Source organism: Rhinoraja longicauda, chromosome 17 (assembly GCF_053455715.1).
Source record: "Rhinoraja longicauda isolate Sanriku21f chromosome 17, sRhiLon1.1, whole genome shotgun sequence".
In the NCBI taxonomy this organism is placed as follows: domain Eukaryota; kingdom Metazoa; phylum Chordata; class Chondrichthyes; order Rajiformes; family Arhynchobatidae; genus Rhinoraja; species Rhinoraja longicauda.
In genome coordinates, this window is record NC_135969.1 from 3,604,571 (window position 1) to 3,623,702 (window position 19,132).

Below are 19,132 nucleotides of genomic sequence, written 5' to 3' on the forward strand. Positions count from 1 at the left end.
CTTCCATGCTTGTTATCAGATAAGATCATCAGTAATAGGTGCAGAATTAGTTCATTCGGCCCATTGAGTCTGCCCTGCCATTCGATCATGGCTGACTAATCTTTCCCTCTCAATCCCATTTCCTGCATTTTTCCCATAACCTATGACACCCTTAACTAATCAAGAACATGTAATCTCTGATTTAAAAATACCCAATGACTTGGCCTCCATAGTCATCTGTGGCAATGAATTCCATATATTCACCACCCCCTTGCTAAATACATTCCTTCTAATCTCCATTTTAAAGGTATGTCCTGTTATTCTGAGGCTGTGCCCTCTGGTCCTAGACTCTCCCACCAGTGGAAACATCCTCTCCACATCCACTCTATCTAAGCCTTTCTTATACTGTAGATTTCAATGAGATCCCCCTCCCCCCCCCCCCACATCCGTCTAAACTCCAGCAAGTACAAGTCTTGAGCTTTTGAATGCTCATGTGTTAATCCAATCATCCCTGGCATTATTCTTGTAAACCTCATCTGGACCCTTTCCTATACCAGCACATCCCTTCTCAGATGTGGGGCTAGGGTTGCCAACTGTCCCGTATTAGCCGGGACATCCCGTATTTTGGGCTAAATTGGTTTGTCCCGTCGGGACCGCCCTTGGCCCGTATTAGGCCCGGACACTGTAGGCGAAGCTGAGCTGAACTGATGGGCAAATTAGGAGTCTGAGTTGTCAGACGAGGCTGGAATATTTGGAGATGTAGAGACCCCGTGATGATTTCACTAATGAATTCCCACCGAACACTATAAACCATAAGAGGATTGACTGAGACTGTCATTATTTAAATTTCATGCCAAGTCTGTCTGGAGTTTGGAATGAAACGACAGGAGACCATCATGGGACTGAGGGCATCAGCTGCTGCAAGTGATCACTGGGGAAGTGCCCAGTAGGTAACTGAGTGCATGGAAACAAATGCACAGGTTCCCCGGGTTACAGATTAACCACCTTATTGAAATCTGACTTTACACAAGTTCATCCAGACATTTTTCACGCATTTTTTCAAGATATTAATAATAATTTTAAAAACATGTTTGTGATAATCATTAATGACTGGATACCATATATATTCTAGTAGTTTCATTATGGGTAATGTTAGAATTAGTGTATAATGATCCAATATTGGTTACTACAAAACCCCCCCAGAAATGTCTGACTTTTGGAAAAATCGACCTGTAGACAGATCTCATAAACTGAATAGTTATGTAACCCCGAAATGGGTTAGTGGATTTATTAAATATTAGACTGAACTATGTGCATTTGTACTTTCATATGTTTTCATGATACAAATGTAAATGTGCAAAATGGGTCAGATTTAACCTCTCTAAGACCTCTGCAAAAGTTTGTTTATCTTCTAAGTTTGTGATCTTTGGAACTAGACTGGGAAATTTTTGATTTGGATACCATTATCCGGAACAATGTAAATCACATGGGAAATCCGTGAAGCATTTCTCTGATCTCTCATCTGGACTGCTGCTTACAGTATCTTTTTGATTTCAGCTTATAGATGTAATGCTTTTTGTTAATCATTGACCCTGGAGGCGAAGATCTGACATTGGCCAACTAATAATATATCACAATTACTATCACACTGGTACCCCACTCAGAGATAATACAGTGAACACTGATGTGTTATTGTGTTTTCAGTCATAGAGTCTTACAGCCTGGAAACAGGCCCTTCGGCCCTATTTGCCCACACCGAGCAACATATCCCATCTGCACTAGTCCCACCTGCCTACGTTTGGCCCATATCCCTCCAAACCTTTACATGGGAGGAAAGAGAGATTTTGATCATATAAGTCAATATGTACATCAATAATCATTCCAATTATTCTAAAAAGTATATGGGCAGTGTGAAGAAGATTCCTGGGCCAAATGTTTTCTGTTTATTTCCTTACACAGATGCCCTCTGACCTGCTGAGCTCATCCAGAATGGATTTTCTGAGTTCTTTGAAAAGTCATCAGGGACAGAGGGAGAGATTAATTTGAGATCGGAACAGCAAAACAAAAAGAAAAATCACAGGCAGGTCTAATTTGACACATCGCTGATCAGTGGTGAACATGGGCGTCCTACAGAGGTAGATCATGAGTCAGTCTGTGAGGGCAGAATATTGTGAGAAAAATGTGTTTGAAAATCAAATGACTTATGTCGCAAATTGTTGGAGAAAGGTGACACGCCAACATTAGGAGAAACACTGAACATTGCCTGTTCATTTGAAGCCATGGAAACCCAGTTTCTGACCATGAGATTGGATGGAGGAAGCCAAGTTAACAAGATGACATCTACTGGCACTCGGGACATGGACATGGTATGGGTCATTCCAAAGCTGAAGATAACTGTGAGTGTTTTAGATGAGGAGATTTTGGACATTTTGCCAAGGATTCATGTTGCTGGGATGTAAAGGAATGACGGGTGAATAAACCAAAGCGTTTATGTTCAATGTTCTTGAAGTGTGTTTATTACATTCGGATCCAGGCGAAGATCGGACATTGGCCAACTAATAATATATCACAATTACTATCACACTGGTACCCCACTCAGAGATAATACATAGAACACTGATGTGTTATTGTGTTTTCAGTCATAGAGTCTTACAGCCTGGAAACAGGCCCTTCGGCCCTATTTGCCCACACCGAGCAACATGTCCCATCTGCACTAGTCCCACCTGCCTACGTTTGGCCCATATCCCTCCAAACCTGTCCTATCCATGTATCTTCAGTCTGAGTAGGTACATATGTATATCCACCTATACTTAAAGAAAAATCACATAGGCAGTACAAGGAGCTCAAGACCCAGGAACCTCAGTATCAGGGACCTGGTGCAAAGTATCATGCAAGACTTTGTGTGGAGAGATGGGTGGGGGCAAGCTTCACCTCCTTCACCACACTATCTATCTGTGTTGCCGCTTTCATGGAACTATGTACCTTCATCCCTACCCGACTTGTTCAATTCAATTATATTTATATATATTTAAAATATTTGGGAAGTAGTCAAAATAATACATAACATGTTGATCACAACTAAAGCCGGATGCAACGTAATGTTTGAAAATGTACAGTCTTTGCAGTATAAAGTTTTTGCATAGCAATTTAATAGTATTCTTATATTTTGCACTTTAATGAATTGGTTAAAACAGACAGTAACAATGCAAATGGATTACCAGAAAGTCTTCTGGAACAGAAGCCTAGCTAAACATTCTACTTCAGCAAAAGCCCTTTGTTATCTCTTGTTCCATTAAAGAACAATCGATCCAAGGCAACGTCTGCCACCATTATTCGTTGGCATGTTGGGAAATCTATATACTAAAACACTCGTTTGTTTGTTTGTTTGTTTGCTCCTGATCTACAGCCAAAGCGGTACACGATAGCGTGACAATTTTAGGCCCACCTTACTCACCGCCGTCCCTTTGGTGCTAATGGAAGAAGTTTAATTGAAATCGGTGTTATATTTTTTAAGTTATTCACATTTTAAAGTTTAAATCTATCCCCTAGGGAGGGAGGGAGGGAGAGGGTGGAGAGAGGGGGGGAGGGAGGAGGAGGGGGATGGTGGGGGGGAGGGGAGGGGAGGGAGGGGAGGGAGGGAGGGAGGGAGGGAGGGAGGGAGGGAGGGAGGGAGGGAGGGAGGGAGGGAGGGAGGGAGGGAGGGAGGGAGGGAGGGAGGGAGGGAGGGGAGAGGAGGGGAGGGAGGGAAGGAGGGAGGGAGGGGAGAGGAGAGGAGAGGAGAGGGAGAGGGATGGGGGGGAGGGGGGCGATGGGAGGGGGAAAGGAGAGGTTTGGGCCCAATGGGTCCACTTGGTCTAGTAGACACTAATCCTTTCAGTGCAGATTGTCACTTGGATCTCACTCAGTTACGATATCTGCTGCTCATGATTTTTATGGTCATGATAAATGCTTTCATTCCTTAAATTCATCAATGCCGTAATTTATGCAATGACTATATTTGGTCCTCTAGATTGTAACTGGTTACTAAATCGAAGCACACTATTCTTGCAATATAAAGCTCGCTTAAAATAAAAGTAAAGATGTTTTCCAGCTAAAGAGGCTGCAGGCAGTCTGATTTGCATTCCATCACTGAACTAGCTTTCAGATTTTAATCATTATTGATTGTAAGAATTGTTTTAAGAAATTAGTTCTAAAGCCAAATATTCAACAGGAGCATTGCAGTTTTACCTAACCACCATAGGAGGCGACGAATACCAATTTTATTCAGTTATTGGTCAGTACAGACAAGTCATCCATCATGAAAATGGCTCAATTTCAAATGGTTTCGTTTAGTTCAGCTTGTTTAGTTTAATTCAGTAGAAATACAGCATGGAAACAGGCCCCTCTGTCCACTCTGACCATCAATCTCCCAATCACACACTGGTTCTACGCACGGCTTTGGGACGTGTGAGGAAACCAGGGCACCCGGAGGAACCCACACAGTCACCCATATGGTGAACGTGCTAACTCCACACAGACATCATCTGTGGTCAGGATCGAACCCAGATCACTGGGTTCTGTAAGGCAGCAGCTCTACCAGCTATGCTACTGTGAAGTAATGTTACAGGTTAATTGAGATCTGAGTGTAGTTTAATTGCAATGGTTGTCCCACTGTAAGTAATTCAAATCCAGTGGCGTGATTGCGAGTTGAGCTAACACCAAATATGAACGAGGATCCAACTTTGGATTGGAGGTTTGATCCAGATCAGTGGAAGGAGATGACACCTCCAGCGAGCACCACAAGCTGCTCAGTTGTCAAGGTGGCTGATATTTTCAAGAGCAAAAGTACCAGGAGGTAATCATATCTTGCAACATAGCACTGAATTAAGTATTTCTTCATTTTCATTGCCTTTCCACAATTACCAGTTTGTGTAAGAGGTAAATTTGCACTTAAATGTCTTCTTTCACCTGCAAGTGTATCTTCACTCAGAATATGGGAAACTGTGGAAGAAGAGAAAGGTATTTCACAGACCACAGCAAGCACATCTGGAACATGTGTCCTCTGCCATATGATAGCACCGGGTGCCTTCACTGTCTTTACTTCTTAAAGGGTAAATAGACCATAATCACTGGGCAAGAAGTAACATCTTGATTTTCCAAGGAAATCACATCAAATAACCTCTGAAACTCATATGGCAACTGGCTAAGATTGAATCAATTGATTGACACCAAAGGAAAAAGTGTGGTTTTCTTAAGCAGAAAAAGCTTGTCATTATTTTTGGGGAATAGTACATCCCACATATTGGAGAAAAAAAAGAGGGATTACGTGGACAAAATTAAGCCAAGATAAATATGGAAGGAAACTATATCTGGAGGGACCTTCAATGGAAACCTGAGCAACATAGCTCATTTGGCAGTCCAAACAAGTGCTACCATTGCCAATGACATAAAGAACACATGTGGATCAGACAGCCTCTCCCTCATGTCTCTTCTGGTCACTTCACTTTAGAGACAGGAGGAGCTGTTGAACCAATGCAAAGACCAGCCAAGTTGAAACACTGGAGCGGGGCCCAACTCAAAGTTATTCATGCCTACGTGGGTACAAATCCAGACATGATTACTTTTGTGGGTCTTCTCAGTAGACCCCGAATGTCCCTCACAAAACCATAGCCAATCGTTGCTTCAGGCTCAGTTGAATATCGTAAATATGAAAGAATTTTTCATTAAAATAAATGGGATAAAACATTTAACATCAATAAACGAAATTACAGGTTCATCAACAGGAAACAAAAATTACCCCCAATGTGTCGGGAGTGGATGAAAAAGTGGGATAACATAGAATTAGTGTGAATGTGATCGATGGCTGGGGTGGAGTCAGTGGGCCGATGGCCCTGTTTCCCTGCTGTATCTTTCAATCAATTTTCGGATGTCTTTTTACCCTTAGCTTGAGAGGGGGAGGCCTGTGGCTGTTCACTCTCGACAACCCTCTACACCAACAAGCTATTAGGAATTTGGGTCTGCCATTGACCCAGTAGCATTAGGCTTTACCTAGTGTCACTGACACTGTCTCAATAACAGCAAGAAGTTGTATTTTTATAGCATATAAATAAATGAATCAGGGGCAGAGGAAGACCGATGACAGACACCAAAAGCTGGAGTAACTCAGCGGGTCAGGCAGCATCTTTGGAGAAAAGGAATACGTGACGTTTCGGGTCAATAAACAATAGACAATAGACAATAGGTGCAGGAGGAGGCCATTCGGCCCTTCGAGCCAGCACCGCCATTCAATGTGATCAAGGCTGATCATTCTCAATCAGTACCCCGTTCCTGCCTTCTCCCCATACCCCCTGACTCCGCTATCCTTAAGAGCTCTATCCAGCTCTCTCTTGAATGCATTCAGAGAATTGGACTCCACTGCCTTCTGAGGCAGAGAATTCCACAGATTCACAACTCTCTGACTGAAAAAGTTTTTCCTCATCTCAGTTCCAAATGGCCTACCCCTTATTCTTAAACTGTGGCCCCTTGTTCTGGACTCCCCCAACATTGGGAACATGTTTCCTGCCTCTAACGTGTCCAACCCCTTAATAATCTTATACGTTTCGATAAGATCCCCTCTCATCCTTCTAACAGGGTCGACACCCTTCTTCAGACTCTGGGTCCCTTGTTCGAGTTGACTAAATCTGCCGAACAATAAATGTGTGATCCTCCAGCTCCATCTTAAATTGGCCGCTCCTTATTTTTAAACAGTGACCTCTAGTTCTAGAACTAGAATTTAGGTGACATAATGTCCTCAAGAATACAAAGTAGTATCAAACAGAATTTGGCAGAGTTAAAAAGTAAATATTAAGATAGAAACCCAAAATATGCCCAAGGATGTAGGTTTTAAGGAAGGTCGATGGTGAAGGGATTTAGGAAATGAATTTCAAAGCTTAATGTCTTAGTAATTGAAAGCATGGTTGTTAATAAGACATAGTAGCAGAATTAGGCCATTTAAACCATCAAGTCTACATTTATTCTAGCATGGCTGATCTATTTTTCCCTCTCAACCCCATTCTCTTGCCTTCTCCCCATCACCTTTGACACCCTTCCTAATCAAGAACCTATCAATCGTCGCATTAAAGAAACCCAATGTCTTGGTCTCCACAGCCTCATCTGGCAATGAATTCTACCAAGTCACCACCCTCTAGCTAAAGAAATTCCTTCTCATTTCCATTCTAACGGTAGGTCCTTCTATTTGGAGGCTTTGCCCTCAGTAGATTTTGGACCTCTACTGGTCCTCCAGTAGGTTTCAATGGGATCACCCCTCATCCTTCTAAACTCCAGTGAGTACAGGCCCAGAGCTATCAAACGGTCCTCATACATTAAGCAAATTATACCTGGGATCACTGCCATAAACCTCCGCTAGAATCTCTCCAAAACCAGTACACCCTTCCTCAGATATGTGACCCTGATCCACTCACAATATCCCAAATGGGGCCTCACAGTACAATATAGAACCTCAGCATTACATCCCTGCTTTTATATTCTAGTTCCCTCGAAATGATTGCTGGCTTTGCATTTGCTTTCCTTACCGCCAACTCAACCTGCAGATTAACCTGTTGGAAATCCTGCACCAGCACTCCCAATTCCCCTTGTACCTCTGATTTCTGAATTCACTCTCCATTTAGAAAGTAGTCTACGCCTTTATTCCAATTACCAAGGTCCATGAGGTACACATTGTTACGCTGTACTGCCACTTTGCCGACTCTTCCAATCTGTCCAAGTCCTTCTGCAGCCTCCTTGATTCCTCAACATAAACTGCCCCTCCACCTATCTTCGTATCATCCGCAAACTTGGCCACAGAGCCATCAATTCCATCATCCAGATCATCAATGTATAACATGAAAAGTAGTGTAACCAACACTGACCCTTGCTGTACACCACCTGTGACCAATAGACACCAGAAAAGGTCCCCTTTATTCTCAATCTTTGCCTTCTGCCAGTCTGCCAATCTTCTATGCATGCCAGTACATTTTTAGATTTCTTTTAGAGATACAGCGCAGAAACAGGCCCTTCGGCCCACCGGGTCCGTGCCACCCAGCAATCCCCGCACACTAACACTATCCTACACCCACTACAATACAATACAATACAATACAAACTTTATTGTCATTGTGCAGTGTACAAGTACAGAGACAACGAAATGCAGTTAGCATCTTAACCAGAGTGCATGTGATGGAATAGTAAAACATATAATATATACATATATGCACAGTAGCGGTAGTGGAAATTCCGGTGAGCGAGATCAGTCACTGATGGGAGGAGCGCCCGAGGGGGGGGGGGGGGGGGGTGGCAGCAATCACCGAAGCGCAGAGTTAAGTGAGGTAACGACCGCAGGAAAGAAGCTGTTCCTGAACCTGCAGGTCCGGGAACGGAGAGACCTGTAGCGCCTCCCAGATGGGAGGAGGGTAAACAATCTGTGGTTGGGGTGAGAGCTGTCCTTGACGATGCAGCGCGCCCTTCGCAAACATCGCCTACTCTGGATAGACTCAATGGACAATTTGTACATTTGCCCAGCCAATTAACCTACATACCTGTATGTCTTTGGAGTGTGGGAGGAAACCGAAGGTCTCGGAGAAAACCCACGCAGGTCACGGGGAGAACGTACAAACTCCGTACAGATGGCGCCCGTAGTCAGGATCGAACCTGAGTCTCCAGCGCTGCATTCGCTGTAAGGCAGCAACTATACCGCTGCGCCACTGTGCCGCCAGTACTTTGTACTCAGTACTTTGTCTCTAACACCATGGGTTCCTATCTTGTTTAGCAGTTTCACGTATGGCACCTTATGAAAGGCCTTCTGAAAATCCAGGTAGACAACATCCACTGACTCTCCTTTGTCTGTCCTGCTTTTTACCTCCTCAAAAAACTCCAACAGATTGGTCAGACAAGATCCCCCTTCAACAAAACTATACTGATTTCCAAAGATGCCAAAACCACAGCCTTAATAATGAACTCTCAACTTTTACCAACCACTGAAATCACACTAACTGGCCTATAATTTTCTTTCTTTTGCCTCACTCCCGTCTTAAACAGTGGAGTTACATTTGTGATTTTCCTGTCCTCTGGAACCAATCCTGACCCTAGTGATTCTTGAAAGACCACGACTAATGTTTCCACAATCTCTACAGCCACCTATTTCAGAACCCTGTGGTGTAGTCCATCTGGTCCAGATAACTTATCCACCTTCAGGTCTTTCAGCTTCCCAAGCACCTGAGCTCCTCAGTAATAGCGACTGCACTCACTTCTGCCTCCTGACTCCTTGAATTTCTGGCACAGTGCTGGTGTCTTGACTGTGATTACGTATCAAAACACGTATTCAATTGATCCACCATTTCTTTGTTCCCCATTACTCCAACCTTAGTGTAATTTTCCAGCGGTCCAATGTCCACTCTTGCCTCTCTTTATACATCTGTAAAAACATTTGGTATCCTCTTTTAGCTAGCAAACCTTCATATTATATAATTTCTCCCCTTATTGCTTATTTAGTTGCCTTCTGTTGGTTGTTAAAAGTTACCCAATCCTCTAGCTTTGCCGTGTTATAAGCCTTCTGTTTTGTTCTTATGCTATCTTTGACTTCCATGGTCAGCCACGGAGGCCTGATTCTCTCCTTGGTTTGTTTCTTCCTCTTTGGGATGAAAATATCCTGTCCAAGTTCAAGGACGATCAGTAATATAGAATTGGAAGAATCGGACTGCAGGAAATGACACGAATTGGAAGGGAGTGAAGCAATGGTGGGCTTTGAAAACAAGAGCAAGAATTTTAATATCTAACTGTTACTTATTCAGGGGCTAATGTTTGTCAAGAAACCACAGGGAAATGCCAAATAGACTTTGGCTTTCATTAGCAGAGCAGTGGATGACCTCAAGTTCATGGAAGATGGAGCAAGGGATACCAGCCAAGAATTCTTTGGATTATTTAAGTTCAAAGGTACCAAAATCAGATGTTGCAGCAACCGCTGAGCCAAGGCAGGAGCAGCATTGATCAAAATTACAGACGTTGAAATAAGCACAGATTTATGGTGGAAAGTTTATCTCGGGTTCATTGCAACAACAGAATTGGATCAGACTGCATCAGTTTCATACAAGTGCCACAGGGAGAGGTGGCACCAAAGGCCAAGAATTAAAAACGTCACGTGCACTGACAATTATGTTTCGGCTGGATCCAATACTTAGCTGTCGGCAATTTCTGTCTTTCTGTCTATGGCAGATCAGATAAGCATTCTGACGATTTAGAAACTGCAGAGGGTTTGAAAGGGATCGCGATGAGGTAGAATTGGTGTTATCAGCATATTGGTGGAAAATGAAGCCGTGCTTTCGGTTGACAATGCCAATGGCAAACAGGAAAAGGCCAAGCATACATTATTGAAAGTTACTAGATAATTGCGTGACATGCAAAGTGAAATTAGTGTCAGCAATTTCTTGCTCTGGGTGGATTGAACAGAGCCAGTGAGTGGAATCACCTCCCATCAACTGAATAATACCAAATGCAAGATAGGTGCAAAAAAGCTGGAGTATCTCAGCAGGTCAGGCAACATCTCTGGAGAAAAGGAATAGTGACGTTTTGGGTTGAGACCCTTCCTCAGACTGAGAGTCAGGGCAAAGGAAAACGAGAATGCAGCAAGAGAGATTGTTGCAGAACTCTCGTCGGAGGAGCAGAACGTCCTCAGGCAAATCTTGAGGAGATCTCGCAGAGGAGCAGACGAAATGTGTAGGAAGGAACTGCAGATACTGGTTTAAACTGAAGGTAGACACAAAACGCTGGAGTAACCCAGCAGGACAGGCAGCATCTCTGGATTTGGATCAGCATATCTTTGGTTTAAACCAGCATCTGCAGTTCCTTCCGACGCTTAACACCAAATGCATTTGAGGAGTGGACAATCACATCAAGAACTGAGGATGGTTAGTGAAGGTTGAAGAAAGAGAGTGCAGGCTTGTAATACCACTGCAGGTTGTATAGGATATCATTAGAGACTAAGAAATATGGTTGGGGCAGCATGCTGATTGCATGGATTCAAAGGGAAAAGACATATTTGGGAAGGTCCATTGCATTCAAGGGCTTTGGAATGAAGGGGAGCTGCAGATAGTGCAGTAGTTTGCAAGGAATAAGGGATTATGGTTATTTCCCTTTTGAGAGAACAGAATAGTTCTATCTTCCTGTCTCCACCTATATCCTTCCTTTGTCCCGCCCTCCTGACATCAGTCTGAAGAAGGGTCTCGACCCGAAACGTTGCCCATTCCTTCTCTCCTGAGATGCTGCCTGACCTGCTGGGTTACTCCAGCATTTTGTGAATAAATTCCTTCGATTGGTACCAGCATCTACAGTTATTTTCTTATAGAATAGTTTACAATATCAGCTGAGTATCAGAGACATTGGATGTTCAGCAGCCGGGTGGAATATGGTGGACGGGTGCAAGAGACGCAATTGAAGGATAAGACAAATTGGGAGATGACATCTATATTTCCACATTTCCTTATATTCATGAAATGAGTCATCCAGTCCATCATATCTATGCCATCTTCCACAGCATTCCCATCAATCCAGTTCTCCCATTAATTAATTTTAACCAATTCTCACGTGTCAACTCCCCTCCTTTGCACATTCCACACAGCTACACTATGGACAATTTACAATAGTGAATCCATTTTCCAACCAGCATGTGTTTGGGATATGGAAGGAACCTGGAGCATTGAAGGAAACCCTACAGAGTCACAAGGGAAATATACAAACTCCACATAGACAGTATTAGAGGTCACAATCAAACACGGGTCACTGTGTTGGTGAGACAGTTGCACCACTGGTAATGCTCCATTGGAACCATGAGAGATGGTAAAAGAGAAACTAAGGTCAGGTGCAATTCTTATCTAACTACACGATCATATAAACCAGGTAAGGTTGCAATATATTCATTGTGACAAACAGACAGGCTATCAAGTCTTTTGGATATTTCCAAGGAAGATAGACTGAGTAGACAAGAAAACCCTTTTTTCCTATTTCGGAGAACATTCAGAGCCATGACGATGATCTACTTATCTTTGCAGAAAATTGATGGTCTATATTCCACACGTCAGTATTTTGAAAGCTAACTACTCACCAACATCCTGCACAAGAGAACAAAGCCTTTGTGATACAGATTGGCAAAGTCTGCTCCTACTTTATCCATTCCTCAATTCTGAAGTTCTCCTGCTAATTTTCACTACGCAAAGTCGAATCCCATCAACCAACAATGGAAACCATCTTTCTGGATCTCAAATGGGTCGTCATTTCATGAAAAGCATTTTTGTCTATTGAAATGCCCAAAACAATTTCCTTGCCTGACACACACAGCTTCAAGCACCTTATCCACCAGCAAGACCAACTGATGGGAGGCACAGTGGCACAGCAGTAGAGTAAGAGCGCCCAGGCCCAGGTTAGAACTTAACTCCAGGTGCTGTCTGTGCTGAATTTGTACGTTCTCTCACGTGGGTTTTCTCTGTATACTCTGATTTCCTCCCACATTCCAAAGACGTGCAGGTTTGTAAGTTGATTGGCTTCTGTAAATCACCCTGAGTGTGTAGGATGCAAAAGTGGGATAACATAGAACTAGTGAACGATGTTTGGCATGGACTTGGTTGGCTGAAGGGCCTGTTTCCACGTTGTATCACTAAACTAAAATAACAAATATAGAAATCCTTTTGAATCTATGAAATTCAGGCTGGAAGAATGGGCGGCACGGTGGAGCAGCGGTAGAGTTGCTGCCTTACAGCGAATGCAGCGCCGGAGACTCAGGTTCGATCCTGACTACGGGTGCTATCTGTACGGAGTTTGTACGTTCTCCCCGTGACCTGCGTGGGTTTTCTCCGAGATCTTCGGTTTCCTCCCACACTCCAAAGACGTACATGTTTGTAGGTTAATTGACTGGGTAAATGTAAAAATTGTCCCTAGTGTGTGTAGGATAGTGTTAATGTACGGGGATCGCTGGGCGGCGCGGACTCGGTGGGCCGAAGTGCCTGTTTCCGCGCTGTATCTCTAAATCTAAAAAAAAAAATCTAAAGAATTGGGTTATATTTAACAATAGCAATTTTATGCACAGATTGTATTGCCTCTATATGACAACAAAGTCAGCAAACAGCAAAGTCAATGGTAAGTCTTGCAAGAACATTGTCATCAGCACTCATCTGAGGGGGCAAAATGGGGTTCAGCTCCTTCCATCCACATAGCTCCATCCCTGGAGAGGACGCAGGTTGGGGTCCTATACATTAATGACTTGGATGAAGGGATTAAAAGAACCATTAGCAAATTTGCAGTTGATACAAAGCTGTGTGGTAGTGTGAACTGTGATGAAGATGCTATGAGGTTGCAGGGTGACTTCGACAGGTTGTGTGAGTGGGCGGATGCATGGCAGATGCAGTTTAATGTGGATAAGTGCGAGGTTATCCCCTTTGGTGGTAAGAATAGGAAGGCAGATTATTATCTGAATGGTGTCAAGTTAGGAAAAGGGAACGTACAACGAGATCTGGCAGGCAGTGAAGAAATCCAATGGAATGTTGGCCTTCATAACAAGAGGAGTTGAGTATAGGAGCAAAGAGGTCCTTCTACAGTTTTACGGGGTCCTAGTGAGACCGCACCTGGAGTACTGTGTGCAGTTTTGGTCTCCAAATTTGAGGAAGGATATTCTTGCTATTGAAGGCGTGCAGCGTAGGTTTACTAGGTTAATTCCCAGAATGGCGGGACTGTCATATGTTGAAAGACTGGAGCGACTAGGCTTGTATACACTGGAAATTAGAAGGATGAGAGGGGATCTTATCAAAACATATAAGATTATTAAGGGGTTGGACACGTTTGAGGCAGGAAACATGTTCCCAATGTTGGGGGAGTCCAGAACCAGGGGCCATAGTTTAAGAATTAGGGGTAGGCCATTTAGAACCGAGATGAGAAAAAACCTTTTCAGTCAGAGAGTTGTAAATCTGTGGAATTCTCTGCCTCAGAAGGCAGTGGAGGCCAGTTCTCTGAATGCATTTAAGAGAGAGCTAGATAGAGTTCTTAAGGATAGCGGAGTCATGGGGTATGGGGAAAAAGCAGGAACGGGGTACTGATTGAGAATGATCAGCCATGATCACATTAAATGGTGGTTTTGGCTCAAAGGGCCGAATGGCCTCCTCCTGCACCTATTGTCTATTGTCTATTGGGTGTTAGTGGGGCGATCTATCTAGTACTTTCCTCAAGTGGGGAATCAGCCTTGTTTTCCTTGCTCTATTTTCCTTCCATTAATATTGTCTGAAGCTATATGGATTCTTGCAGGCAAATACAATTATATTTTGCACAGCTTAAACAATCCAATTCCTAACAGAAACGTTAAACACATTTTATTTATGTAGTTCTCCCCACCAGAAATTATCTTTCGGGAAAGGTTTACTTTCATAGCTCCTTCGAAGAATATATTTTCACAATTATCTCACCTCACAGGTCACCCCGACATAGCCAACGTCAGGCCTGGCTTGCCCGTTGTGGAACAGGGAACCTGCCCAGAGAGGGAATCAATCCACCTCTCCCTCGTGGACAGGAGAGGCGGGAGTCAGTGTTGGACGGGGGGGGGCTGTAAGTAGACCAGCTGCGGGAGGGAGGGAGGGCATGGCCTGGATGGTGGAGTGGGCCGCTGGACTGGGGGCCGGTCCAAGAGGTCGTGCGCATGGACCAGATGTGGTCTGCAGCGGCACCGAGCGGTGGAGCAATGGTGGAGGACACCAATGGCCACACTTGGCCATTCCAACCCTGCAGCGCCACCACCAGGATAATGAACCTTCGTGGTCAGGTTAAGAACTCTACACCTATAACAACAGGGACGAGAAGATGGGCAAATCTGGCGACTCTGTATACTGTCTCTACTACTATGCACTTGTACTATGTCTGAGATGCTCATCTAAGATGTATCTAAGTGCTTATGCATAGTGATACTAGTACTGAACTGTATACAAATAAATTGATTTCACTGTACCTCGGTGCATGCGATGGATATAGTACCACTGAAGATACCAAGCTTACCTGCAGTTCATGTATTGGTACAGGTGTTGATGGCATTGAGCTGGCTGAAAGAATACGGATGACCATTGGATTCAAGACCCTCTCCGCTTCCTCTGACATTAGTGATTTATCCACTGATACGGTGAAAAGTACGCTCAATATTCCCTGGATTAATTTTTCCGATGTACTTGTGACTGATTTATCGCCTGAAGATGAAGTGGAGAAAATCAATTAATCAAAATAATTAAGGATCGTGAAAGGACGACACAAAATGATGGAGTGACTCGGTGGGTCAGGCAGCATCTCTGGAGAGAAGGAATGGGCGACGTTTTGGGTCGAGACCCTTCTTCGGGTTGTCATGAAAGGATAACCTCTTAAGTATAAATAAAAAAGCATTGTCACGCCAGTACCTAGCACTTTCACACAGTGCTTTTTTTTTGTTGGCAACTGGTATGAGCAATAACTCTTCTACATTCAGGTACGCGCATCCAGCTGGTGCACTGATAATTCTCTATATTCACTTAACACACGGAGGAAACTTTTGTTCTATCTTTCTGTTTGTCATTTATGCCAAAGTTGTTGCTATATCCAAAGATGTTCAGGTATGGTGTGGGTTAATTGGCCTGGTAAATGTGTAAAAAAAATTGTCCCTAGTGGGCATAGGAAAGTGTTAATGTGCGGGAATCGCCGGTCGGCGCGGACCAGCTGGGCCGAAAGGGCCTATTTCCGTGCTGTATCTCTAAACTAAATCTCCTGTATCACTGACATTGAAAAGCTGAAGGACCAATAGACAATAGACAATAGACAATAGGTGCAGGAGGAGGCCATTCGGCCCTTCGAGCCAGCACCGCCATTCAATGTGATCATGACTGATCATTCTCAATCAGTACCCCGTTCCTGCTTTCTCCCCATACCCCCTGACTCCGCTATCCTTAAGAGCTCTATCCAGCTCTCTCTTGAATGCATTAAGAGAATTGGCCTCCACTGCCTTCTGAGGCAGAGAATTCCACAGATTCACAACTCTCTGACTGAAAAAGTTTTTCCTCAGTTCTAAATGGCCTACCCCTTATTCTTAAACTGTGGCCCCTGGTTCTGGACTTCCCCCAACATTGGGAACATGTTTCCTGCCTCTAACATGTCCAACCCCTTAATAATCTTATACGTTTCGATAAGACCAGGCACACAAATACTGTGGCGACAAGACCCAGTCAAAAAGTGGGTACCTCAGGCAGGTGAAAGGTTAAAATTGCAATTGCCATTAAGCACAAGAAGTAGTTTGCTTCTGGATTTAGAGACAACAATAATTAACCAACCACTTAACTTAAGTACAGTAAAAATCAACTGGCCCTTTTGATATAATACTGTGCTTCGATAATTGATGTGTAATTATAACACAAACGATTGAATTTTCCACAATCAGCTAAACATGCCCAAGGCACTATTTTAGAAGTAAAGTTTGTTTAACATACATGCCATCACATGTTATACTGTACAATATTTTTAATAGCCAAATACATGAATGTCAGCTGAATATCTGAACTTGTACCTGCGCTTTGAAAAAGGTTGATTAAATCAGCCATCAATAGTTGTGAATTGCCCTTGGTCATAAGTTGCGCAGACAACAACTGCCCAAACATTTTGCGATAGACACAAAAAGCTGGAGTCACTCAGCGGGTCAGACAGCATCTCTGGAGAAAGGGAATAGATGACGTTTCGGGTCGAGATCCTTCTTCAGACTGAGAGTCAGGGGAAAGGGCAAGGAGAGATATGGACGGTGATATAGAGAGATGTAAAATAATTGAATGAAAGATATGCAAAAAAATAACGATGATAAAGGAAACAGGCCATTGTTAGCTGTGGGCTAGGTGAAAACGAGTTCCAGACAATGAGTTGTTCTGTGTAGTTGCAATCAAATAAATGTATTTTCTTCTGCAGCAATTCGTGGGTCTGACTATGTTTTGTCTGGAGAATTAAATGATTGAGCTATCAAATGATACCTGTGGTTTCTTCTGTGCAATTTCCCTTTGCTTAGTTATTCAAATGCCCCGGGGCAAAGTAGAGGTTGCGCAAGATGCTGGGCTTTGGCAGGGGTCAGGATTACTGGAGCTTCAGAAGTTTGTATATGCTTGGTGGTGAGCTTTACGAGCAGTCTGCAGCTTTGCAAACTTCCTTTTGTATACAGCAGGAAGCAGCCGCAAAAGATGACGAGGGAATGGAAGATGAAAGGAATCAATCAACTGAGATGTAGTGGAGCCTCCCCATCACTAAGGATGAGAATTCCTGTGATGGGGAGGCACCACTTATGGTTAAAACAAGAACATTAAACAAGAATATCAAACATAAAGAAAAAAACATAAAATAAGCAGAGATGTGGCAGAACAGGAGATTGCACAGGATATATATAAACAAATTAAGAATAGCTAAAAGTGGGATATATTCTGGGATTGCCCAAAAATACAGGATTTCTGGAAGAATATTCAAAAGGAAATTAAACAGATTATGGGCATTAACTTCCCTCTGGAACCAGCACTTTACATTTTGGGTATAATTCCTGACAGTATGACAGATAAGAGTTCGAAACATTTACTGACAATCCTGCTGCTGATAGCAAAGAAGACGATAACAACTTCGTGGTTGAAACCACAGCCTCCAAGCATAATGCAATGGAGAGATAGGGTAAAAAATGTGTATATAATGGAAAAAATCACAGCAAGGTTACAGTTGACAACAGACATGTTTGATAAAAGATGGTCATTATTAATACAGGCAATGCCGGGACTCGAGTCTCTTCCGTTTTTGGGAACTTAAAGTAAGGGTATTTACATTCAATATGCATCTCCTATGTTTGTTTAGTTTGTGTTTGTATGTATGTAAAAAAAAAAAATAATAAAAATAAAGTAAAAAAAAAAAAAAAAAGAATAGCTAAAAGTGGAATACAGAAAGAAAACTAGCATATAATAGCGATTGTAATTCATTGAAATTTAGAAGGATGAGGGGGGATCTTATTGAAACATATAAGATAATTAGGGGATTGGACACATTAGAGGCAGGAAACATGTTCCCAATGTTGGGGGAGTCCAGAACAAGGGGCCACAGTTTAAGAATAAGGGGTAGGCCATTTAGAACTGAGATGAGGAAGAACTTTTTCAGTCAGAGAGTGGTGAAGGTGTGGAATTCTCTGCCTCAGAAGGCAGTGGAGGCCAGTTCGTTGGATGCTTTCAAGAGAGAGCTGGATAGAGTTCTTAAGGATAGCGGAGTGAGGGGGTATGGGGAGAAGGCAGGAACGGGGTACTGATTGAGAGTGAACAGCCATGATCGCATTGAATGGCGGTGCTGGCTCGAAGGGCTGAATGGCCTACTCCTGCATCTATTGTCTATTGTCTATTGAAACTCGAGTGCAAACTAAAGTTTGCCAGAAATATAATAACAAATCATAAAAGTTTCCATCGATGCTATATAAAGAATTCACAAAGTGTGCTCTAATTCTATAGAAAATGAGTTGTGGAGGAATTAATGAAAAACAAGGAGATGGCAGCTAAATAAACACATTCACTAGAGTACACAGGTAATGTCACAGTAATGGCTGTAAATCAGGAACCTGAAAGGAAATGGGAACTTTGGGAAAATTGCTATCATCAGGAAGCTGTAGGGTGACAATTCCCAGGTACTGTTGGATTTTAATCTTTTGGATTTCATTGCATCTTCATAGAAGCAACCAGTCAGATAGTTAAGGTGCTAATTTAAAATCTCTAAAGCATCCCAGATTCAAGTAAGTTTTTATTAGGTTGTAAAATAACAAGTGTAACCTTATTCAAAAACGGAGGGAGACAGAGCAAAAAAGTTCCCTGGTACCCTGCTGGCTGGTGGGGTGGAAGGTGAGAACGAGGGGGATTCTGTCCTTGTTACGAATGGGGGGAGGGGGAGCAAGAGCGGAGCTGCGGGATATAGAAGAGACCCTAGTGAGAGCCTCATCTATAATGGAGGAGGGGAAGCCCCGTCTCCTGAAGAATGATTCTCTGGACACTAAATTTTCAAACAACTATGTTACAATCCTTACAAATGTACTAAATATCTACTGTACAACTATGTCCCTCTCTAACCCCACCCGGGCACGGACATAACCCCGGAAAAGGGCCAA

General features: G+C 43.1%; 1 protein-coding gene across 4 annotated transcripts in view; it reads right to left on the minus strand.

The window, feature by feature from the left end:
- Positions 1-19,132, minus strand: part of cfap92 (cilia and flagella associated protein 92 (putative)) — a 123,777-nt gene that overhangs the window by 30,231 nt on the left and 74,414 nt on the right. For all 4 annotated transcript variants that reach the window (XM_078413956.1, XM_078413957.1, XM_078413955.1 and 1 more), the window contains one exon: positions 15,016-15,200. In XM_078413956.1, the coding sequence (XP_078270082.1) occupies positions 15,016-15,200 (185 nt within the window). The remainder of the gene's footprint in view (positions 1-15,015; positions 15,201-19,132) is intronic.